The following is a 24,784-nucleotide window of genomic DNA, read 5'->3' as shown; positions in this document are numbered from 1 at the left end:
GTAGAAAGCATGCATTCACCAGTGCTGGATCAAAGACAGATCAAAGACAGAGATACCAATATTTATATTTTTTTAAATGTAGTTAATTAACTCATTATGACTGTAAAATGTAGAAAAATAATAAAAACCTAAAAATACTAACATTTAAGAGCCAATAACCACTGAAATGACTTATTGATTTATGGTTTCACGTTTTTGGAATATTATATTTATAAATAAACAATATTTTCGGAATACCCTGATCTGCACAAATTTGCTGTGTATAACAGTCCATTTATATCCTTGTATAGTGTATCTCAGATTGTAGTTTACTTATCTATCTACCCATCAATCAAACATGGTTGTATCTACAGTATAATCTAAGTTTAAAATGTTTATGTTTATTTATGAAAAAGTTTGGGAACCATCTGTATTTGAACAGAGTCGCTGCTCTGGCCTCTTCGTGCTGGATTCAGATGTATTTCTCTTTGGACGTTGGCGGCTGTGGGTGGATCACGTTTCCCTGAGGGAGTTTTCTTTCTTCTTATGTTTGCTTAAGGAGAAGTTGGTGTTCGTAGACAAACAACACTTTGCTGATTTGTATTCATGGAGCCTCACTCACTGACTGAAGGTCTGTTGTTCTTTATTCAACTGATAAACAACCATCTGATGTTCGTCAGTGACAAAGCAAATGAAGAACAAATACTTGACTGGTTGGTTGGTTGATTGATTGATTGACTGGTTGATTGACTGGTTCATTGACTGGCTGATTGACTGGTTGGTTGGCTGACTGGTTGATTGATTGATTGACTGGTTGGTTGACTGGTTCATTGACTGGTTGGCTGGCTGGTTGATTGATTGATTGACTGGCTGGTTGGTTGACTGACTGGTTGGTTGACTGGCTGGTTGGTTGATAGACTGGTTGGTTGACTGGTTGAATAATTGATTGACTGATTAGTTGGTTGGTTGTTTGACTGGTTGAATGCTCGTACTTAAAATCCAGTCTGCATTAGAACTCAACACATCATAACAACGTATGTGCAATAAAACCGCAGAGTAGCAGAGTTTTTGTTTTTTACCTGTCCAGCCAGGCGAGCAGGCTCTTGGCGGCGGTGATGAGGTCGACCACAGAGGTCAGCAGATCGTTGGGCAGCCGCCGCGAGGACCTGCTCTCCGATTGGCTGCTTCTGCGGCGACCGGAGATGAAGTTCTGCAGGTTTTTGGCCGAGGCGCCGAGTTTGTGAGCCAGAGTCCTGACGCTCTCCGTCTCCAGACCCGAGTTCTGAACCCGCACAGACACGGATAAAAACAGATGAACTAAAACCCCAGACAGGGAACCACCAGGAATGAAATGTAGATTCTTATTTGTCAACATGTTTACCAGGGTTTCTTCAGAAGTCGGCTGCATATTAGAACTTGATATTATATATTTAGAAGAGAGAGAGAGTCATCATGCTGACTGCAACGAGGCCGTGGCAGAGGAGGAGTGTTACTTTGAATTTCAGAGGGAAATGTACTTTTTACCTTCCCACATTTATTAGACAGCTATGCAGCTTAGTATTCTTTATTATTTTATTTTTCTATTTATTTCATTTTGTAACTTGTGTTTTCACCTAAAAGAGACAGATAGCTTTTATAAATATGACAAATAGTTATAGATGTGGTGTCTGGAAACCAACAGCCACAGCATGAAAATGGTCCTCACATTGTTATCAGTAAAAATAATATAATACAATTGAAATTGGTACTCTGCTAAAATAACTTCTTTATTTTATAGTCATTTTTATTGACTCAACAAAACACAGCATTGAATATCACACAGTATGTACACAATGCAATAATGGCAAAGTGCTGACTAACATTTAATTACTTGCGGATGAACCCTTCAAGGGGGCATGGTGATTAACTTGTCACTTTCTGGATTTAATAAAAATTGACTTGTGTACTTGTTTTTACATTTTTATTTTATTTAATATATTGGGAAGAGTTTGAGGAAACCTTTGAACAAGACATGATATTCGTCTCTTTTACAGATCTCGCAGATATCACTTACATTTAGGATGTTTTGACTCATTAAGTTAGAAGTAGCTTCTCTGTTGTGGAAGTGATAATTGGGAGATTCGCAGATTAAACTCTGGATGCTGCAGATTTACTTCCTGCATTCGAGCAGAACGTTGCACAATAAGGTTTCGGCTTTAAAACAGTCCAGTGCAGCTCTGCAGCCAAACTACAAAACAAGCAAACTCACCAGAGCGCAGAGCAAGTCCACGGCCTCCAGGATGAGCTCCTGGTGTCCGATGCGAGAAACTCCCAGTTCCTCCAGCTCGGCGTGGCTGATCCTCAGCAGCCGCTCCCCACACACCCCTCCGCGCTCAAACACACACACGTACTGCTGCAGACAGTCGTCCAGACCTGGAGCAAACACACACATTGTCCAGGTTAGGGCTGCTGCACACTAGAGGATTCTCAACTGTTGACCGATTTAAAAAGACGTGGGAGACATAACGACAGATTTAAAACGACTTTTAATCTTATAATCATCAGAATGTACACACTGGACGATTTGGTGAGAATGTCAGACCACACACTTGGAATCGACTCGCCATATCTTCTTCTTCTTCAGTTTTTTTTAATGGCGATTGGCAAAACAACTTTTAGGCGCAATACCGCCACCTTTGAAACTTATTTCGTTTTTTTAATCGCAGCTGTAAAAGTTCGCAACATCCAGTTGGCAACGCTTATTGCGGGTTTCTGTCTGAGCTGATTGTTTTCGAGATTGGGGAGGCTCCGACTCAATCGGTAGCATTAAGATTATTTTGTAAACCACACGTCAGGATTATTTGGATGAGCTCCAGTCGGGAAAACACCCCCGAGACGGTCGGAACGGGCAAATCAGGTCTAAAAATCTGCCCGATTATCCTCTAGTGCGCAGCAGCCTTTACTCACAATAAGAGAACTCAGCTGCAGTTATTCGCTTATTCTGTTTTGAAGTTAAAAAAAAAGGGCGTTAGTCGAGCTACATATTATTTCATCCACCTATTTATTATCTACTACATTTCAAATCACATTTCTTCTGAAAGCCTGTTGTAGTGTGATCCCACTGAGGGTTGAAGGTGCTTTTAAATCACATATAATCAAATCTATATTTATGGCAATTATGAGAGAACACACAAGGAACCTGGAAATGATTGGCACTCAGCCCTGGAAGTGACACTCATCCCCACAAAACCCCATCACTCTTTGTGACCCGTCCACATTTCAGACACTCTTCAACTCTGTCATCCCCCCCGATCGATAATCAGACGCATCCCCTCTTGAAATTATAGGCTTCACTCCACAGGCACTAATCAGCTTCCTCTTCAATACCCCGCACCAGCAGTTATCGTCTTCCTCAGTCTGTCTGCGGGGACGGCAGATTTCTTTTAGGCTGCACGAGAGAATGTACAACATCTTTCTGCTGCGTGTGCCACCGCTTCTCAGATAATACAACAGCTGCCGTGTCACCTTTTATGAGCCATTTCAGCTTGTTTGCCGTTTTTTGCAGATTTCAACTCAACATGGCTGCAAAACCAGAGGCGGATAAGGTAGAATTACGATATCCAGTTTGCTTTAAGAGACACCGATGGGTATTTTAAGGTATTTTGTTTTCTTCTTCCTCGGCGCCTGTCCACTTAAGGACTGATGAAGATGTGTGTTTTGGCCACAACGGTTCACGAATTCAAAATTAAGAGTATAAAGGTGATTTTCATCAGAGTTTGTGCACTGTGAACTGGGATTAATTGTCAGAGTTGTGAGGCAGATTCATTTTAAAAGTCTGTTTTCTACTAAAAGCAATAAGGCTTTGGGTTGGTCAAATGAACTATGATGCGTGAAGGGTCAGTACTCTGTCAGTACCAAGTGCCCACAGTCATAGTTGCATAAACTCTGTCCAGTTTACGGCTTTTGCCAAACTTTTAAACAACAATTTAAGGGTTCGTGCTGTTGTTAGCTGTGTGTGGTTTTTGGTGCAGAACCACTTTAATGAATCCTTTGCACTTAATTAATTTTACAGCATCGAACTTCTACATTGTCAGCAATTTATCCTGGGAAAGAACCACTTGTGCACGCTGACCCGTGACGGCTGCTGTGCACCTCTGACCAAAACGCCAGCAAACGAGAAAATATACGACATTTTACTATAGTTCTATAAACAAAGTGGCCTCAGATCAGCAGTATTTACTGACACTGCAGCCAAAGGAACCAAAACAAAGTCTTGTTCCTGAACCAGGAGTCAGGAGACAGGAGCAAAAAGGGGTAATGGACGTCTCTGATTGTGTTGTGAGTGTGTGTGGGACAATCTCTCCAGAATTGCAAGTGTGTGTGTGGGTGCGTGCATCGTTGGTGTTTGTGTGCGTGTGTGTGTGTATTTGTGTTCGTCTGGCTGGAGCAGGGTTTGCTGAGTCAAAGGAAAGCAGATCAAGACAGAGCGGCTCAGCTGCAGCCCCTGGCTCCCAAAACAATGAATGTATCCAGCTTCTAACCTCTTAACAAACAGCACAACTGGCAAACACACACTTCAAACACACACACACACACACACACACACACACACACACACCTCTGAGGAACGAGCATTGATTTCCCCTGCTCCAAGTCCCCGCTTTATAATACACTCATCTATCATAACCACACTATCAAAGATGGGGAAAGAAGCAGGATGGGAAGCGAGTGGAGGAAGCAAACGAGGTAAAAAAAACAAAAAAGGCAAATGGGGAAAAAGAAAAAACCTCATAAGCCAGCTGCTAAGTAGCATGCAAACGATTTCACGCACACACACACAGACACACACACACACACACACAGACACACACGCACGCACAGCATCTCTCATCAGCGACAAGCAAACAGCATTTGTCAGCTTCTGCACCCTCCAAATTCTTCCTCCCCTCCCCCAATCTGAAGCAGAAGAGTTTGTAAAGAAAAAAATATATATAAATGCCTGAAATCCCTTCACTTCATTTTAGCTTTTAAAAGATAAAAATCAGCAAAGCTTTATATGATCTTAAAATGAATAACACGGCAATCAGTTTTAAAGATTAGGAAACGTCTGTTCGACATTATCTGACTTTGCGAGGAGACGCGACAAATTGATTCCATTATCGAAACTCTTCAAGTTGACGTGAAATCTCGAATCGCAGCTTCGTGTCGCGCATAAGAAGTAAGACTTGATAAGAATAAAATAAATAAATAAATAAGCCTCTCAATGGTGATTTATTTTGGGGTTTCTTGGCTTTAATGTTAAAGGTCATCTCAGGTTCACTCGAGGTTTGGAGAAGGGCTGCCAGGGGAGAAGGAACCAGAGCGGGACTTGTAAAAGTTGATGGATGCTCTTGGTCTTAAATCTGATTTGGGTGAAAAATGTGCACAATATCCATGTTGCAATAACCACCAGAAAAACTGTGCTGATTAAATCATAAATTACCAAATGTTGTGTGTTTCTTATTGTTAATAACAAATGGAGGCAGGAGTGAGTGCACCCATCTTAAAGGCTTAAAGCTGCCTTATTAATATAAGCAGAAAAAAACAACTATTTGTGGCTTTTTCCAGTCGTATCATGTGAACCTTGTTATGTGTTGAGAAATCTAAAATATTAATCAGTCAGCCTTTGAGGTGTTGCTCGGCTCTTTCCTTTTCCTCTGATGCACAATCTTTAATCCTCTCATCCAACACTTATCAAGAAGGCAAATAAGCATATTCCCCCAAAAGTCAAATTAGGCTTTTAAACTACCCGACAGAATCAAAGCAGCCAACATGTGAAAATGTTGCTTAAATGTTCATGAATATTTATGATGAGTGCAAAAACATATCACTCTAAAAGGGGGATATTCTGCATAATGTATAATTTGTATTTGTATCTCATATATACAAAATTCAGATTCGGAAAGCAGGACTTGTGCTGGCAATTAAGTTTGTGGATAAAATGATGTGGACATGCAGCTGAGCCTAGTTCCCTAACTTTCAGGGGAATACAGCAATGCCTGTAGTGCCCATGGGAACAGAACAACCCAACAGCTTTTGGGATCAAGTGAAACAACGAATACAAGACAGATCTGAGCTGTGTCCAAAGTCAAGGGACACATCTACTTCGCTCTCTACGACAGCCGAGACAAAACTGCACGAGTAAACTGCAAAAGACGTTTTCAGCTCTTCGACTTCACAAAGTCCCCGGGTCCCAAAATCCAGCAGATTAATGTTTCGAATATCTAAACATGTGTAGTCAATGTGTAGTGTTCATGTTTGACTCTTTATTGGATTTTTAAAATTTGTTTTTTTACGCCATTTTTTACTCAAGTATGGCATCGGAGCGCTTCTTCCTCCAACAGCCACACTTGTGTTTTAATGGGTGTTAATAGCAACTGATTTTCGAATAGACGCGAAGCTGATTAAAACAATGTCGGCTCTCACTGTCAAAGTGTTACAACTGCTGAGAGAGACAGACAGAGGCAGAAAGAGAGGGGAAGATGCACATCGTGGCAAAAGTTCACTGATTATCAGCGTCGCTTATCGCTGGCAGGGAGGGAGAGCGTGAATGCCCTGAATACTGAGGAGTCCGATTGTAAGCGACGTGCACACACACACCCACGCAGGACGGAGACAGACACTGAAATGGTGCTATACAGTTAATTCACACAGTGGATGGCTGCTGCGGTAAAAGGACACGTTCTTCTACTGCAGTGGTCTGGTTTTTATTATTTGTTAAATACTCCCTCACAGCCCTGACACCGCCATTTATCATCCACTTCTCCATTAGCCAGGTCAACAGCTAAATTAGCTCATTTAAAAATTGCCATTACTTTGATCAATTTCAACTGTTTCTTTGGAGAAATACATCTTTTACTTTCAGCTCATAGTTTTAACCTTTTACAGATTAGTTTTACCTAAAAGTTTCTGATGTCTAACAAGGCATTTTTGCAATTTCATCCATTTTACTAAAAGTTTCACCTATCTATCTGACTTTAGCTCGAAGTTTCATTCCTTTATTGATGACTTCTGGGTTTGCTAATCTCTCAGTGACTTTAAGATCCCCATTTAATTAGATTTAAATATCAATTCAAACCATTTATTCATTACTTTTAAAGGTCCAGTGTGTAAGATTTACGTGAAAAGGGATCTATCAGAAAATAATCCTAGTAATGTTTTCATCTAAATTGTATAAATTGTTGTTTTACCCTAGAATGAGCCCTTTATATTTAAACACTTTATATTTACTTGAGGAGTGTGTCCTCTCTACGGGGGAGGCCGCCACCCCTTTTTCTTTTTTCACATCTCTCACACACGTTCCCAACACTTGCTGAGGTGTTAGTTACTCAATATGTAATTTTTGGCTGTTGTTGTGTTGATTATTAGACTTTTTTTTATTGTTGTACCCCCTGGCACGTTTAGTGAATGCAGGCATGGGACAACTATCCCCAGGTTGGAAATCAATCATGCAGTAAAAATGCTGTTTTCCTATAAACTGTCTGTGTGGGTTCGGCGTCTAATCTCTACTATCTCCGCATGTGCAGTATGTTTATGTGCACGTCCATGTATGTGACTGTCGGAGAGTTCATGTGTGCGTTTGACTGATGCAGAAGAAGTGTGATTCATAGCTGACTCACACATTTAACTCCCACAGAGGCACACTTTTCACAACAGCAGGCGAGCCAAACTCCCACAAACACCCTCTTTCTCTCTGTCACACACACACACACACACACACACACACACACACACACACACACACACACACACACACACGTCTAATAAAACTCGGTTTTGCGGTGACTTCTGGGATATTCGAGAGTTCTATAAAAGATCTGGCCCTCTCTGTTGGGTTATGTGTCATCTGCTCCAAACACTGAAGCTTCGAACAATAAAAGTTGGACGAGCGCTCTCACTGTGTCCCTGAGATTTGCAACTGCAGGATGTCGGAAGCCCGGAAGCTATTTGAGGCGAGTTTGTGACAAGGAGGTTGCCAGTTTGAATCCCAATGTCAGCCGCGAAACAGACTGGGGAAACTCGTAATTGATGACTTTTTGCTCTATCACATCAGTCTTGTGCCAATGTAATTAGACAAGCTAGAAAACAAAACAGCAAATGCCTCATGCATGAATAGTCGGCACAAAGAATCTTTTTTTTAAATCAAAACCAGAAAAAGGATCTTAAATATGCAATTCACGGCCACGCACATGTACTTAAAAGACTAAAGGCCAAAGCAACCAGGTCTCCAGGTAAGTTGGGAGCCAGATAATGATCCATGTAGAAGACACAGATATATATACACCACATTATTCTTCCACTACAAAATGTTAGAGTTGTCAGTAAAGTGCATGTACAAACCTGCTGAAATGCCAACAGGTAACCTTCATACATCTGTCTCCATTAAGGGAACTTTATAAACTCCTCACTTATAGTTCTTGTTGAGTGCGCTGGCAGCACAAGGTTCAACATAATTGAACAAAACAGAAACTGTTTAAAATCACAGAGCTTCATCGCTGAGCCGGCGGCAGCAGGTGAGTGTACAGAGCTGTGTCATGGCGCCGTGACTTTTACAGGCTCGCCCGGACTCTTTGGCCTCCGACTGACTGAAGCACTTCAGACCTAATTTCCCAAAGCACCACATGTTCGCGCCGCGCACACAAATGAACCAACAAACACCGGGCTCCGGCTCTTCTGTCGGAATCTGACAAATGTTTTGCATTCTCAAGAGTCTTGTCGCATCCAGCAATTAAATTCATACAGAAGAAATTAGCTAAAATGTTCCCTGGCTTCTTGTGTGAGCCAAACATGAGGGAACAAGAATTCCCACCATTCCCTGCAATGTACAGTAGGATCTCACGTTACTATTGAAGTGTGCCACTCCCATCAGTCGTGCCAATGCAACACTGTCGCCAAGTCAACAATACCCAGACCTTTTGGCCCCAAACGTCTGTGGTATATGTGATCTGTATGTTATGGTACACACACACACACACACACACACACACACACACACACACACACACACAGTATCCAAATACTGTATATCACGTTTCACCTCTGTCGCCACAGACACACCCCAGAGACCCAGAGTGAACCGAATACCACACTAAGGCATGCCACGTGTGTTGTGTATGTGTGTGTACACTGTATGGAAGTGTGTGTGTGTGTGTGTGTGTGTGTGTGTGTGTGTGTGTGTGTGTGTGTGTGTGTGTGTGTGTGTGTGTGTGTGTGTGCAAATGTCCGAGGACCCGGGTGGAGCCTTCTGTTCAGAGCGGGTGTGTGTGTCTGTCAGCTGTTCTGCACAGACGGTCTGAGACGAACAACTCACCATCCACCCACAAACACACATATATATACACGTATACACACACACACACACACACACACACACACACACACACACACACACACACACACACACACACAGGGGCACTTATAAACACATGCCATATGCACATGATCAAGCGATAACCCATCCGATGATGAGGATCTGAGAAAAGTACATCATGTATATTTCCACATTTGCATTTTATTGAGGCACGTGAGTCAGAATAAATTCCCTGACGTGCTTTTATATGCATGAAACGTACATGATGGAGATCATGCAACATGTTTCCTAATATTAGTTGCGTTAGTCATCTTTCTTTGGACGGGGCTGTGTTTGGTGGATCATAGAGCGATGATGCATCTCGATGCTACGTCCCAACACGTGAAAGATGTCACCGCTTTCGCTTGTAAGGACAAAAAGTCAAATTTGCATTTAAAAAACAAACCACTTTTGTTGAAAAGTGCACTCTTGATGTGTTTATAACTTTATACTAACTGGCCTGATGGGGGCGCTGTCATTTCAGATTAATTAAAAACGCCTTTACTTCGAAAACAACTGGTCAGAAATGAATTTGAAATTGTGAAACCAGTTAAATATCTTCTCCTGGTACGAAAGGAGGGATATCGTGACTTATTGACCTTATGTCCAAACCGCGTCCAGCAGGAATAACAAAACGAATGTTCGTCCAATAGACGGAAGGTGTTTGGTCATAAAAGGGAAGATCTACAGCTCGTTGTGAAACCAACGCCAGACGACTAACAGCAAAGAAGGGACCGAGACAAGGTTGTTCCATCATTTCAAGCTGACAGTTGAGCATGAAGAGAGTCGATAAATTACAGCCCTTGACATCATGACGAGAGAAATGTGATGTGAGAACGACCGGACAAAAAAAATGTAATAATCTGCATCAATATAAGAACATTTCCCCCCAAATGAAGGAAAACAACCGTTTCAGTTCAAGATGGCCCTGTTCAGTATGTGTTTACAAAAAGTAGCACAGATCTTTGTCATGATACATAATAATCATGATGGTTTCACCTTTTGCTTCTCCTGCTGTGACATGTCAAAATGTGCGCAGTGAAAACAGACTGGAGGTTATTACAGCTGCTGTGAATCCAAACCGACCACAGCCTCCACTTTCCAACAACTGCTAACATTTTACAACTCCCTTTTTACGCTCGGAGGGAATGAGAGTTTGACAGAGAGAATCTAGACGTTGGGTGGGCCATCACTTTAAAGACCCAACCACAAATATTGTTTTAGCACCGAGTGACACCGACTCGATAAAGTTCCTTCCGGCTCTGAGGTGACTTCAGGAAATGTCGACAGCTGGGAACGTGGAGGAGATTTTAAGATGTCATGACACCGTCCACTGCTTTCAACAAGAAAGACTTACAGCCTCTGAAGAAGCCTTAATTGCTTTTATGAACTGAATGGACCCTTTTGAAATGACCTTCACGTCGACGGCATTTCCGCCAAATTGGACGGATATTAATTGCCTAATGGAACTCGCAGTATTGGCAGCACGGCTAAAACTCTTAACTGCTAATTTAAACTAGATTCATTTCGATAATAAATCTCGTAAATGGACCGGTCTTCTCCGAGACAGGTCTCCTTTTGGCAGGTGTTTTCGGGGGAAGCCTGGCGGATACCGACACTGTGATGAGCCAATATACAGGTCTTTAAAATTATGTTGGCAACCAGTCAAACTGAAAACGTTTTATGAGGGGTAAGTGATTGATTTGTGTGTCGTACCGTCTACGTTGGACCATTAGTCACAGCAAAGATTTAAAAAATGCATTGTCAAGCAGCATAATGTATTTGGGTAGCTCTTACACGATTTGTAAAATATTAAAACACTAATTTAGGCTTTTTGTGTGTTTTATATTGATTTATTTTTCTTAAAAGACCCAGAATGACGCTCCTTACTCACTAATCACTCTTAAGATGACAGGAGTGAACATCTTTCACAATCTAAAAAGAAGCTTTAAGACTAAAAAGATGAGTAAATTTACCTCAATCCTAGTTTGTCAGTCGTTTCATGCTCAAAGCCTCTTTTCTCAGTCAGAGGAGAAGCCCCGCTCCCTGGTGCCCCCTATCCCAGGGTATGAAAGTGAGAGGATCGCTGTGTAAGGCCTGTTCAAGGTGGGAATCTTGCAAACAAAGCATTTGGGGGCATTGTTCTAGCTTTGAACCAGCAGCAGAGGTAGTCACAAAACCATACAGACACCAATGCTGTTGTGTTACATGTCACGCCTCTGATTCCAGCACGCTATGTAAAATCACACACGGGGGCGGCATCCCGCCAGCTCTGTTTAGTTCAGTGTAAACAAGCAAAGGCTGCATCACGGGGGTTCTGAACAACAATATAAGATGAGCTCCGAGTTAAAGAGGATGCACAGGCAGCTTGTTTTAATACAAACCTCGTAACGCAGCTGGAAAGTCAAGTGACAACACAGACACAAGATTATATTAAACACCAACAGTGACAAAATGCAACACACTATTACAAAGACATGCAAGATTACAGCAAAATAACAAAATAACGCAAACAACGTCATGACACAAGGTATGTTACTCCGTCTTTAGTCTTAATGTATAACGTTAACGCTTGAAGGTGGGAGTAGCCAACGCTTGGTGCCAGTGCGATCGTCATAACGACAACAATCACAGTTTCCTGCTTGGGACACACAACATAGCTGACTTTCAAGCTAACGTGCATGCTAGCTATCAATACAATGCTAAAGAGAAGTACACGGGAAATAAAATCCTCAACCTCACCAACACACACCAGGTCAGCCCGCTGCCTCATCTTTAGTATCAATGTGAACTGATTGGCTGGCAATTGAACTTGTTGGTTTAAAACACGATTTGATTGGAGGGTGCCGGTGAAAAGTTGACTTTGCAAAACTTCTGCCGTACGCGGCCGCAGTGCGAGCAACACGATGGAACCACAATGCCGCTTGGCAACATATGACATCACCCTATTCAAAATGAGCCAACAGCATTTTGGATGAAGCCTCCAATGTGTACGTACGAGGTATTCGTAAAGCAAGGCTACTGTAGCCTTAGTTAATGATGTGTCAATCTGAGTTGTATGTCACAGGAACCCTTCTTCTTCTTCGATGATTGGTTTATTGGCGGGTGGCCACCATCGGCATTACCGCCACCTTCTGTGCTGGTTCCTGGAGGTACTGCAATACCAAGTCGATAAAATCCCTTACGTAATACTTCGTTAATCCTCCGGCACACTGTCGTACTTGACCACGCAACTGTCACTACATAGATGTGCTAATTAGTTTTCCATTTAAAATCTGAACTTTAACATATATTTTACTTGTTTGCCAAGTGTGACCCCCTTGAATCTGTGCCCCCCAAATCAAAAGTTCCTACAACCGCCCCTGCACTCAGCAATGAAGTTTGGCTGATTCTCCTCCAGCTACTTTCACATTACATCACCACCATCATCACCAAGTGATCATCAGGTGCCTGGATGATGCATAGACACACACACACACACACACACACACACACACACACACACACACACACACACACACACACACACACACACACACAGCTCCCACGCAACATAACATCGCCTCTGTCTTCATTAATGTCACGATCACTCAGTGTGTGTATGTGCATCCAGGAGTGTAATTAATGATATTCATTAGGGATGTGTGTGTGTGTGTGTGTGTGTGTGTGTGTGTGTGTGTGTGTGTGTGTGTGTGGGTGGTGCGTGCGTGCGTGTGTGTGTGTACCTTTCATCCAGTCCACCACCTGGCTCGTGCTCCATTTGCTCACCGGCTCCATCACCAGCGCCATCGAGGAAACTTTGCGCGGAGTCTCCGTTGCGCGCAAGCGGCGTCGCAAAGCCGAGAACAGAGCTCCGTGAGGCGGGCACACCTCCCCACGACCCCTCCCTGCCTTCCTCCCCTCCCTCTATCTGCAGCCAGGTGACTCCTTCTGTCCCCCACCCACCCCTCCCCTCACACTCTCCCGGTCCGGCCCCCCTGTCGCCCCTGGCACAGTCCGGTGTCGTGTCCCGTTAACGCAGCGCAGCAGCGGGACAGCCCGGGCGTGTGTGCAGCGGAATCCGGTACATTCCCCTGCGCGATCCGGTCTGACATGTGTCGCCTCTCTCCCTCTCCCTCTCTCTCTCTCTCTTTAGTGCATCAGCCCGATCCTGGCTTCCCTGTGTGTGTGTGTGTGTGCGTGCATGTGCGACAGAGATGGAGAGGAGTGTGTGTAGGTGTGTGTGCGCAACCGCTCCGTCACCGGCAGCAGCAGTGGAGGACACTGTGGATAAGTCAGACCGGACTCCACATATACGACTGCACCTCTCTCTCTCTCTCTCTCTCTCTCTCTCTCTCTCTCTCTCTCTCTCTCTCTCTCTCCCTCTCTCCTCTCTCTCTCCCTCTCTCTCCAGATATGATTATATCGTGCACCCAGTGGGTGGCTCCACGCGCACTACACATCAGTGCATTCCCTCTGGGAGACGATAGAACCGTGGAGATGTGAGGGAAGATACATTCTCAGAAGATGTTTAATAAGGACGTGTGTGAGTGACAGAGAGAGGAAGTGTGTGAGTGTGTTACACGGGGGAGAGATGTTATTTTAGATTTTAATGATTTGCAAACATCAAACTTTTAAATTGAATTGAGTATCACCTCTGGGAACACGACAACATGATGTATGGACTCACTTTCCGCTGTGTGAGGAAACTTAATTCCTCAGCCAACCTCTCCACCTCCCACACCTCCACTCCATGAGATCATCTATCTGCATTTACATCTCATTAGCTCGCAGTGATGGAGTGAGCCTAAAGTCCAGATCCGAAGTGTTTGGACGCTTCCGCATTGTTTGGTTCGTCCGGCTGATTCAATTTCAGATCGAAATAGGATGGCGTTCAGTCTACAGACCCCTTCAATTCAATTGAGCTGCACCAAATTGCACTCTCACAAATATCAGACCTGATATTTTCATCAGGATCTATCGGAATATTCACAGTGAAAATCCGTGAAAATGTTGAAAAACACCCCGTCTCATAATGTTAAAGACAGCGGTTAAAATATTTTCAGGATTTACCCCAAAATTGAATGGGTTCTTTCTTGGTCCGAGCTCCATCCTTCCAGCAAATTTCGTGGAAATCCATCGAGTAGTTTTTGTGTAATCCTGTTCACAATGACACAAACAAATGAACAAGAATGTCCCTCAGTAGAGCTCGTACCTCTGCCAAGGCCCAACAGGGATTTTAAGTTCGTCTCATTATTAAAAGATAACAATACAACTTTTGTATTTCTCAAGAATTTAGCAGGAGCGTCCCTTTCAAGAAAAATCGTCTATAAATTGTAAACTTTCTTTTGGATAGAAATATCTAGATAGTACTTATGTAATTTAACTAAACCAACTATAAAGTCCCTTTCTTTGACAAAAAAGACCCTTAATCTCACAATGTCATTAATTTAATCTATAGGAATCGTTATGACACTTATATAAAGTGAAATATTTCACTCTATATCTTTCCTTCCTGCAGTAATTTGTATATCAGAGAATAAAGCTCCTCCAAGTCTTGTAAATTAATTCCTCACCTGTAACACATTGCAGTATTTCGCCTTATATAATTAAAACATTATTCAATTTACTCAAATCGTCAAATATTTATTGTGTTACATTAGTGTGGTGATGTGTGTGTGTGTGTGTGTGTGTGTGTGTGTGTGTGTGTGTGTGTGTGTGTGTGTGTGTGTGCATGTGTGTGTGTTTTGTGTGTGTTAAAGGAGGACCATCTCACCCTTCATGCATTTCAGTCACATTTCAAACTGAAATGAAGTCACACAAGTTCACTGCAGACACAGTTTAGCTGCAACAAACGGAAGAGACAAGAATCACTGGAGATAAAAATCAGATCTGGTTTCTTGTGATCTGATTCACTGCTGCGTCATCTCCTCTGTAGGTGGATGTATGCACACACACACACACACACACACACACACACACACACACACACACACACACACACACACACACACACACACACACACACACACACTATAGAGGCTGTAATCCAGTGAACGGAGGGAGGCTTGTTAGCGTTTCCTTTCCCAACTGTGACCTCTGCTGGTGAAAAGGGAAAAAGATGATTGTTCAAGCTCTGCTACAGCTGGAAACTTAATGTTTGGGGTGATGTGTTCAGAGCCCGTCAAAAGATGACCTCTTATGGCAGCATTCACATCCAGAATATTTCGGCTGCATTTCTGGATAACGGGAGGAAGTGGAGACGTGTCGGCCGTCCTCTGTGGTCCAAGATATAAACTAGGAACTATAGACGAGAGGTTTAAAACATGTCCACGTGTTGCATACGCAGTCAGCCACTAGATCACTAGTTACTGATTAGCTTAGCATAAAAGGACAAATTGAAGGAAAGAAGGGAACCAAATGCAGAAGTCAAGATTTCCTCACCTATCAACGCCATCGCCCTGTTCATCTAATCGGAGCTTGTGAAATAAAATAATGCAATAACTTCATGTTGGTTTAAAAACTCATGTAACAAACTTACTTTTAAACCTCACAAAAGGCTCGGATTGGAGTTTACGTATGTTTGAAGCATGTGTTCGTTTATTTATGTTTTTGCCACAATTACCTCTAATGTGGGTCAAGTGTATTGTTACTGTCACTGTCCTCAATCTTTAAGTTGACAGGAATGCTCATTAAATCTGTAATATTTTTACATTACTGCTACTTTTGTCGTGATTTAGAAACATCGCTGAGTCACTGTTGTGACGAACGTCAGCGCACAAGAAGGGACATTTCCATTCTGTGATATCATTTCATCATTTAGAAATTTACTCTATTACTACAGTATGTATTACTCATAAGGGAAACTATTGCCTTTAAACTAGTCACACTGTTCCACAATCATCGGAGGACTCGGTTGATGAGTAGATGAAGACAAGGCCATAGACCACGAAGGCAGAACCGAAATAAGACGGCCTGGTCCACACAGGATTTCCTATTTGCATCAATAGCTAGTTCCGCCCTTACTGTCGCGGAAGCAAAAAGGATGCAGCCCCTGAACTGGGACCCAGCTCAGCCTTTGAGTCTCTCTACACCTGTTTCTTACCGCACCACATCTTTATGTTGTTTACATGAAGTTGCACAGCGACCCATCTCAGAAGTCCATGTATTTGCTGTCTGGAGGGACAGTATGAGTAAAGCAGCAAAGAAGGGGAAGTGTTGGTATTCAAGAATAGACTCTCTTCTTAATTTTTTCAAATCATTGCTGAGGTTTTGAGGAAGTGAGGAAATCCAGAACTCATTGTAAAACATGGAAGAAAGTAATGGAGAGAATTCAGAAACAGCTCTATGTTCAAAGAAGGTAATTAACATTAACGTATGGATAAAATAAAAGAATAAGAGTACATGACGCTGAATGAAGTATCCCCAAAACTACAAATTTAACATGTTTCATGATTTTGTGAAGTGAATGCTAAACCTCAGAGGTCAGATGTCCAACCCTCACAACGACTTTCACTTCCTAAAAAACGCCTCCATCGAATATAAAGAGATGACGGGCGGAGGATAGGTGTTGAGCTGCACAGCAAGACAAACACTTCTCTCATTCGCACTGGATATTTAACAGAAATAGATCAAATTTTTATCCTAATATTTAATTGACAATTACATTTTTTTGACTGAAGATAATTAAGCTACAAGACTGGATGGTGGATTTAAGACGGCTGATTAATTTCTTCTTTATTTGGCACAGTAAGTATCAAACCATTATTCCTCTTAGGTGTCTGTTCCCACAAGATATATTGAATCAGAATACGACTTTTTTATACTCCCTTTATTATAATATTATGAGTTTGTCTGTTTTATTGATTTTTTCAGTGTTTTATCACCAACTGGACTAAACAGTGGAATTCCCTATTGGACGGACTTCATTCTGTAAACAAGATTTAAAAATGGGTCCTGGAGTGAAAGAGGTTGAAACAGAAACAGGAGGAAGAAAAACTGTCCAACTCATCACTTTTTTCTTTTTGCTGAATATCAGCAGTTTGCTTGCTCCAACCTCAGGATTTGCACTGAAGACCTGCCGAATCAGTTACAACATTGCCAAATGTGCCGGGTTGAAACTCACAGCTGTTGCTCGAGATATTCCCTCAGCGGTGAAAGGTTTTGACTTGTCTTCAAACAAAATTTCAAGAGTACACGTGTCGGATTTTGAAAATCTACCAGTTTTGACACAGCTGGACCTCAACCGCAACTTCATTACGCTGATAGACGATGGCGCCTTTGCCAATCTGATTTCCCTGAACAAGTTAAATCTAAATAATAACAAACTTGGGAAACTTGGAGCGGAACCTTTTCGTGGTCTGAGCAACCTCACCGAGCTCAGAGTCCGTAGTAACAGCATCAAAGCTGTGGCAGAGACAACTTTCCAGCCCATGAAAAGCTTAAAGTTGTTGGACTTTTCTCACAACAAACTGGGACACATCACGAAAGTCAAATCAATGTTACAGCATCTGCCAAATCTGCGTGAACTGTATCTTAAAAGCAACGGTTTCACCACTTTTCACTCAGAGGAACTGACCAACAGCTCATTGGTACTTAAATACCTCGACTTGTCTCAGAATCCAATCACAGATTTTCAGATCACTGCAAACGTTTTTCCAAATCTCACCTGGTTTAACATCGGCGGAGCTCCTGGAAAGACTCCGATGATCTGGGACGTGCGTAACAAGACTTTCTTAAGTCGAGTGTCTACTCTTGATATTACTGGGCTTCGAATGAAGTTTGGTGACATGAAAACATTGCTGTGGATGGTAAACTCCTCACTAACATCTCTAAGGCTGAATGCTATGAGAACAAACCTCACAGCGCTAGTTCAAACGTCCTGCACCGTCCCAACACTGTCCGTGCTGCAGCTCCGCCTCAACAAACTCTTTTTTGTTAGTTCAGATTTGTTCAAGTTGTGCTTCAATGTAACAGAGATAGATTTAACAGACAATAAGATCAAAACCATCAGAGACGATGCGTTCAGATCTCTTCACAGTCTAAAGATCTTGAGTCTGAGTCACAACAAACTTTCATCGGTTCCACGCGCGACAAGGAATCTACCAAGTCTTGCAGAGTTGGATCTCAGCTCCAACAACATAACCAAACTTGGATGTGATGACTTTGCCAATCAGACAAAGCTGAAACAACTAAACCTTTATCAGAATTCAATCGCAGCTCTCGCAGAATGCGTTTTCAAGGATTTAGTACGATTGCAAGTTCTAAAGCTGCAGAGCAACCGCCTGTCCAATTTAAATGGTGCTTTCAAAATTCCCTTGCCATATCTTAAACAACTGCTTTTAAACACAAATACACTCACTGCCATTAAACGTGGGGAATTCAGCGGCTTGCGGTCCCTCCAGAACTTGTCATTACATCAAAATAAAATATCTGAGCTTGAATATGGGAGTTTCGGCGGATTGACAAGTCTCACAGATCTCCTGCTACAGAGTAATCAGATTAAAGAAACCGAAATAAACAAAGGTGTCTTCAATGATCTGATAAATTTGAGAAGATTGGAGCTGAGGGACAATCACATTAAATATTACTATAGTTCATCTTTGCCTCTTGCTCCGTTTTCTCGGCTGTCCCGTCTGGAGACGTTGGCTATTCCTTCCCAACACGGCAAGGGGGGATCTCAATTGCCTCGTAACTTACTGCAGGGTTTGACCAATCTATTGGATTTTAGCATCAGGGACATGCACCTTGTCTCCTTGCACAAAGACATGTTTAATGACACGCCACAGCTGACGAACCTTGACATCAGCTCAAATGAATTTAAGGATCTCTCCCCAGATTGGTTTTCCCAGATTCCAAACCTTAAGAGCCTTTACATTTCCAGAACAAGTCTTACGTCTCTGGATTATCTAACAGATGCCAACCTTACCAAGCTGGAGTTCGTGCAGGCGAGAAAGAACGAATATTCAGTTATCAGTGAAGATATAATTAACTCCTTACCAAGTCTTGTTTATGCAGATTTTCAAGGGAACGGTTTTACCTGTGACTGTGATAACGCCTGGTTCATCCAGTGGATACAAAACAACAATCAAACTCAGGTTTTTGACGCCTACAACTTTAAGTGCAACTATCCCATGAACCTTAAAGGCATGAAACTCCTGGAACTCGACATTCGTCTCTGCTCCGTGAACACCGAATTCATCATGTTTATCTCCACCACGTGTGCAATCCTCGTGTTTATGCTGGCGTCCTTCATCTACCATTTCCTGAGGTGGCACCTGGCCTATGCATACTACTTCTTCTTGGCTTTGCTCTTCGACACAAAGCATAAAAACAGGCAACCTGCTAATCAGTACGACGCCTTCGTCTCCTACAACACTAATGACGAACCCTGGATCATGAGAGAGCTGCTGCCCAAACTGGAGGGAGAACAGGGCTGGAGACTGTGTCTGCACCATCGAGATTTCATGCCAGGTGAGACTTTACACCCCCTTTGCTCCAGGCGCGCTTTAATATGTGATTCAAAATGTAGTCAACTGATGTGCTTGGATTTTAAAGATCTGTTTCGCACAAATCCAGAAGCTTCTGTCCATTTCCATATACGTATTTAATGTTAACGTAAGAGAACGAGTTTATGGTGAATGAGAAGTAAGAGTGGCATAGAATCTTTCTCCGATATGTGGCCATCATAGTGGACGGATCATCAGCAGCATTAACATTTAAGTTTTCCTACCCTCAGGTAAACCCATCGTAGAAAACATCGTAGATGCCATTTATGGAAGCAGGAAGACCATCTGTGTGATCAGCCGCAGGTACCTGGAGAGTGAGTGGTGCTCCAGAGAGATGCAGGTTGCCAGGTAATGTGTCAGCTCCCAGACCGTGTGATGCATGAAGTATAATGTTAGTCCTCCATACAGATAGGGAATTCAAATCTACACATGTACGGTTATCAACGCTTAACATAATAATAATAATAATGGAAGTATTGATAGATTATATATTTGTGGTTTTAAGTACCAAAAACAATCTCAATGTATTTTTATTGCACATCCGGGTCAATCACATAAAACTGATTGTAGCCTTCTACTGTGACTCGGTAAAACTCACCAGAAAAAGCAAATGGTGACGGTCGGTCAGCGCAAAAATAAAACAAGCAGAAGGTGAAATTCGGACTCTAATGGTGCGTCTGAATTTGATGATACAGTGGAGCTTTGGGTCTGGTTCTGTTGCAAAACTCTGACTGCATTGAGGTGCCCATCCACCAGCGGCTGGGTCCAATGCAGGAGTGGCGAGGCCTCCAGCCCTCATTGTTGGACATTAGGAATTACTGTGGACATTAGGAAGGTGGGTGTTCAGGCAGGGGGTACACAACCGACATAACTAAATCCACAGTCAACATGAGGAACTTCCTGGTGAGGAAACAGGAAATAGGAAACAGGTGTGTGAGTGGGTGGGGACGGTCAGGTGACCAGGAAGGGAGGGAAGGTTTCGGGACATCGCGTGGCTGGATCGGGACATGCAGTTCACAGGATCTTGTTAGGGTCCCTTGTTGCGCTTTGGTTTTAGTATCGTTTTGAAGTTAAATTTAATTTACAGGAATTACACGATTTCATGGCATGTAGCTGTAAACGTCAGAATCAGATTTGATTCAATTTTGACATGCAGTTCCTGTTTTGCCTTTGTAAGTTCCCCTCCAACCTTGTTCCTCCCGTCTAGTTTCCGCCTGTTCGATGAGCAGAAGGACGTGCTGATCCTCGTCTTCCTGGAGGACATTCCCACCGCAGAGCTGTCTCCCTACTACCGCATGAAGAAACTGCTGAACAAGATGACCTACCTGAGCTGGCCTCGAGCCACCGAGCACACCGAGCTGTTCTGGGAGAAGCTGCGACAGGCTCTGTGGACCGGAGAGGACCGAGTGGACGAGTGCTTCCCCCTCAATGTGGTGGATAATCAGCGATAAAGTGGAAACTCTCACTGGTTCAGGTTTCCAGCCACTATAATTGACTGGTTTGAGTCATTATGGCCTCTAATTAGGCTCTTTTCTAACAATAAAAATGGAATACATCTATCCAGAGAGGGCTATCATTACTATGTATTGCCAAATATTGCATTGATCAGCAAGCTTGATAAATTAACGAATCAGCCATAAACATGGGAGCTGTCTTACCCTTAAGAAAAGCATTTTTCTGTGCAAATCTTGTTTTCTACCCCCTCTCTGCATCTCGTGCTCAGAAGTCTATATATCTGACAGACTGTCTCTGGAGGATGAATGAATTTGAAAGTCTCCATTTTGTTTTTTACTTGTTTTGAAGTTACTGTGTCTCTAAGGCAGCAGCGGAGAGGAGGTGTCGGGGTTTATGAGTTTAGGAGTATGATCGTCACTTGACCTCTCAGAGGAAGTGAGTAAAATCACTTCCTGGTAATAACCTAATAATTGCAAAATGATTCCCCTCAGCTTGTGATGTACTTTGAGGCGATAAACAAATTCAAGTGTAGTAGCCAAGTACAAATTACCCAAATGTAGATACTTCTAAGTAAGTCACTGTTTTATTGGCACCGTCTGTTTATGTACAATTACCTCAAATGCATGTATTCATTTATATATAAATAAAATGTCAATTAATGGGATAAAATGTTTTTACATGCTAAGTTATCAGTCATTTTATTATTTCATATTTCAGACTATGACTCTGTAAAGTAAGTGTATTTGATTGGACAGGATTTACTATGCTGTGTAACTTTGTGCCAAACTTTTAAATTCTTGTTACATGTTCTATTATAGATTAAAAAGATCCATACAAACATAGACAAGTTTCATCAAACATCTGTTTTAATGAATTAAAAATGTCAATATTCATATTTACATTCAAAACTGAAACCCACAATATGGGACTGTCAGAGTTGGTAAATTAAACAAAAAGGGGAAAAAAAGAAATTGCAATACTTTTCATAAACAATATTTCATTTCTAGTTTTGTTTTTTGTTGATGAGGCCCTGTAGCTACAGCGACTACTCTTCCCTGTTTATAAAACAGAACATATATAAGAAAAAAAATATTTAAAAAATCCTATAATTTAAAATGATGATAAAAACAAATATATGAACCTCTAATAAATTATGTTCTTGTTGTAATATATATAAATAGACTGTTTTAATGAGTTCATGCTGATCCAGGAGTTCTGCCTTTGATGATCTGAGCCTGCTTCTTCCTCTTTTCACTGTAAAAACAAAAAAAGGATTTACTTTAGTGAGACATTCATAGGTTTTGTTTTTGCTCTGCATGAAAATTATTTGATCACTTGGAACATGAATCACCACATGTGGCTGCAGGGGGCGCTGCTGCTCAATAACAGTTACATATTATAATCTGAATAGAAGCTTTAATCTGTAGAAATGTAAAAAAAAAAAAAAAAGGCTGCATGTGTAGAAACTAAAAAGTGATTTTGCCAAATAAAAGAAACTGTTCAGAAGAATCACAAATGTTTAAATACTCACTCGACACAGCTCATCCCTCTCTGGGTCCAGTTCGTTAAAGGGTCGGCACACACAAACCTGCTTCGGATGTGGAAGCTGTGGGAAAGAGAGAAAACACAGGAATGTTGTCACTCACACCCAAGGTAACGTTGCACTCCCTGTTTGTGTATAAATTCCAGTTTATGTATTAACCTCCGAGTGTCCCAGGTACTTATTAACTGCAGTTTGAGCTCTACACACACTTTTGCACACAAGTCAAAGCTCATGTGTGTAGTTTTAGGTCCAAATTCCAACAATATATAAACACACACTGTTTTTTCAGCCAGTGAGACTTAAACATTTGGATGTGTCACATGCTTGGTAGTTAGTTGTGTTGAAGAGGCCTTATGCACAATATTCCTGTGTTGACACTGTTGATTTATGTTGTGCTTTTAATCACAAAACAATAATTTACATCTAAGTACAACTGCTACAATTAACAGATTTGTCCAGTAAGAGAAAATCAATCAGCTGGGTTTTCTCACTGATGTTTTTTGAATCAGAAATTGTAGATTAATTGTGAATAAAAACTGTTGATCATCCGAGCCCCGTTTCTACGTAATGCACACTTTTCTTATTGCTCAAAATTGTCTATCTAATAAAATCGTATCATTTGTATTTGTTTAATTCTCCCTCAGGATCCATAACGTCATGATTTCTGTCCTAATTCTCAGTTTAGTGACGTGATGTCACGATGGACCGTTTACTTACATGATGGCGTTGATGTCACAGGAATTGTTGATGGTCTGGATGTTGTAACCCAGCAGTCGTTGGCATGGCAACGCACGCTTGGTGTAACTCACACAGCAGCTCGCTACAAATACAGACAAAAGTTCTATGTCAGCAACCTTGTCAAACACAACATTTACCCAAAAAAATTAATATAACATTTTAATGTGTTGCCTTAAAATGCACGACAATAACACAATATACAAGATAGACAGGAGTACAGGAGCTGGACTCACCTGACTGAGTGCTGCAGATGAAGGTGCTGAGGAGGACGAGGGTGCAGAGCGCTTCCAGGTGACGCATGTTGCTTGCTGTGCCGGCTCTGAGTCAGAGTGAGGCTTCAGGTGCTTAGGTGAGAGTGTAACAGATAAGCAGTGAGTGTGGCCCTTAAGTAGGAGGCCTGTAGGAATTCCCCCTGTTGGGCGGGATTGAGTAATTCTAAGTGTGATTGTTGAGGCGGTGGAACGGAGCCAGGAAAACAGGAAAAAAGAAAAACTGCCACCTCGCTTCAATGCCCGTGTATAACAGCACATCGCAGACCTGAATAAATACTGAGTCAGTGTTTTATATTTGGAGAATGTGAGCCGTAGTTTAATAGTTGAGACTTGATTTAAATTCAGCGTTGAAGTGTCTTTAACCAATGTGTTTATGAAAATAATATATTGTAGGATTATGTGAAAATAATGTGACAATCCAGGTGACCAACACAACCAGTTATCTCTGGTTTAATCGGTTTCAATCGGTTTGTTTGAGGTGAAGCTTGACTGACAGGACACTTGACTTCTGTAAGGAAAGTTCTATCATACATAAAAGAATTAAATGATTGAACCTACAATAAGGGTTTTATTTGTCGTGAAACACAAGTATGAAAACCAATTCAACATATATTTTACCCTTATAATCTACGTGTGTCTGCTCAAGAGAAATAAACAATTTAAAAACAAAAGACCACCTCCTCTAGAATATTATAATCTGCTCGATTCAGATTTTAATTTGAAACTGCATCTAATTGAATACACTATAAATATAAGTCCACTAAACGTGACATTTCTCATTTGAACTTCTTTTTAACACTTATTTGAACATGATGAAAGTTCTCAAATAAGGTGATAAATGATTTTTGAATTGAGTTTGTTTGTGAGCACGCAGGCGTTAAGGTTAAATTCCAGCTGCAGGACTTTCCTTCCTGACGTCCTCTTCATCATCCCTTGTGTCAAC

At 41.8% G+C, this 24,784-nt stretch overlaps 3 protein-coding genes across 6 annotated transcripts in view; 1 reads left to right on the top strand and 2 right to left on the bottom strand.

Annotated features, from left to right (window-relative positions):
- cnksr2a (connector enhancer of kinase suppressor of Ras 2a) overlaps positions 1–13,251 on the bottom strand; it is a 35,853-nt gene extending 22,602 nt beyond the window's left edge. For all 4 annotated transcript variants that reach the window (XM_035142932.2, XM_035142934.2, XM_035142935.2 and 1 more), the window contains exons 1-3: positions 13,072–13,251; positions 2,228–2,391; positions 1,059–1,261 (exon numbers count right to left, since the gene is read on the bottom strand). In XM_035142932.2, the coding sequence (XP_034998823.1) occupies positions 1,059–1,261; positions 2,228–2,391; positions 13,072–13,135 (431 nt within the window). In that variant the 5' untranslated portion in view covers positions 13,136–13,251. The remainder of the gene's footprint in view (positions 1–1,058; positions 1,262–2,227; positions 2,392–13,071) is intronic.
- Positions 13,252–16,898: 3,647 nt separating this feature from the next.
- On the top strand, positions 16,899–22,130 carry tlr22 (toll-like receptor 22). Its single transcript, XM_035143109.2, has 4 exons — positions 16,899–17,074; positions 17,201–19,798; positions 20,064–20,181; positions 21,041–22,130. The coding sequence occupies exons 2-4, from the start codon at positions 17,275–17,277 to the stop codon at positions 21,282–21,284; spliced, it is 2,886 nt and encodes a 961-aa protein (XP_034999000.2). The 5' UTR covers positions 16,899–17,074; positions 17,201–17,274; the 3' UTR covers positions 21,285–22,130.
- Positions 22,131–22,132: 2 nt separating this feature from the next.
- ccl20b (chemokine (C-C motif) ligand 20b) lies at positions 22,133–23,952 on the bottom strand. Its single transcript, XM_035143110.2, has 4 exons — positions 23,803–23,952; positions 23,549–23,651; positions 22,820–22,894; positions 22,133–22,542 (listed from the first exon to the last, which is right to left on the bottom strand). The coding sequence occupies exons 1-4, from the start codon at positions 23,867–23,869 to the stop codon at positions 22,485–22,487; spliced, it is 303 nt and encodes a 100-aa protein (XP_034999001.1). The 5' UTR covers positions 23,870–23,952; the 3' UTR covers positions 22,133–22,484.
- Positions 23,953–24,784: the final 832 nt, after the last annotated feature.

The sequence above is a fragment of the Hippoglossus stenolepis genome, chromosome 19 (genome assembly GCF_022539355.2).
Source record: "Hippoglossus stenolepis isolate QCI-W04-F060 chromosome 19, HSTE1.2, whole genome shotgun sequence".
NCBI classification, from domain to species: domain Eukaryota; kingdom Metazoa; phylum Chordata; class Actinopteri; order Pleuronectiformes; family Pleuronectidae; genus Hippoglossus; species Hippoglossus stenolepis.
This window is presented reverse-complemented; position numbering and strand designations above follow the sequence as displayed.

Bases quoted from the DNA above. Each gene is read 5' to 3' on its own strand.
- ccl20b (XM_035143110.2), bottom strand. From the start codon at position 23,869: ATGCGTCACCTGGAAGCGCTCTGCACCCTCGTCCTCCTCAGCACCTTC. The intron at 22,895-23,548 runs GTAAGTAAACGG...TCTTTCCCACAG, and splicing joins TGTGACATCAACGCCATCAT to CTTCCACATCCGAAGCAGGT. The intron at 22,543-22,819 runs GTGAGTATTTAA...TTGTTTTTACAG, and splicing joins AGAGGGATGAGCTGTGTCGA to TGAAAAGAGGAAGAAGCAGG.
- tlr22 (XM_035143109.2), top strand. From the start codon at position 17,275: ATGGGTCCTGGAGTGAAAGAGGTTGAAACAGAAACAGGAGGAAGAAAA. The intron at 19,799-20,063 runs GTGAGACTTTAC...TCCTACCCTCAG, and splicing joins CCATCGAGATTTCATGCCAG to GTAAACCCATCGTAGAAAAC. The intron at 20,182-21,040 runs GTAATGTGTCAG...CCTCCCGTCTAG, and splicing joins AGAGAGATGCAGGTTGCCAG to TTTCCGCCTGTTCGATGAGC.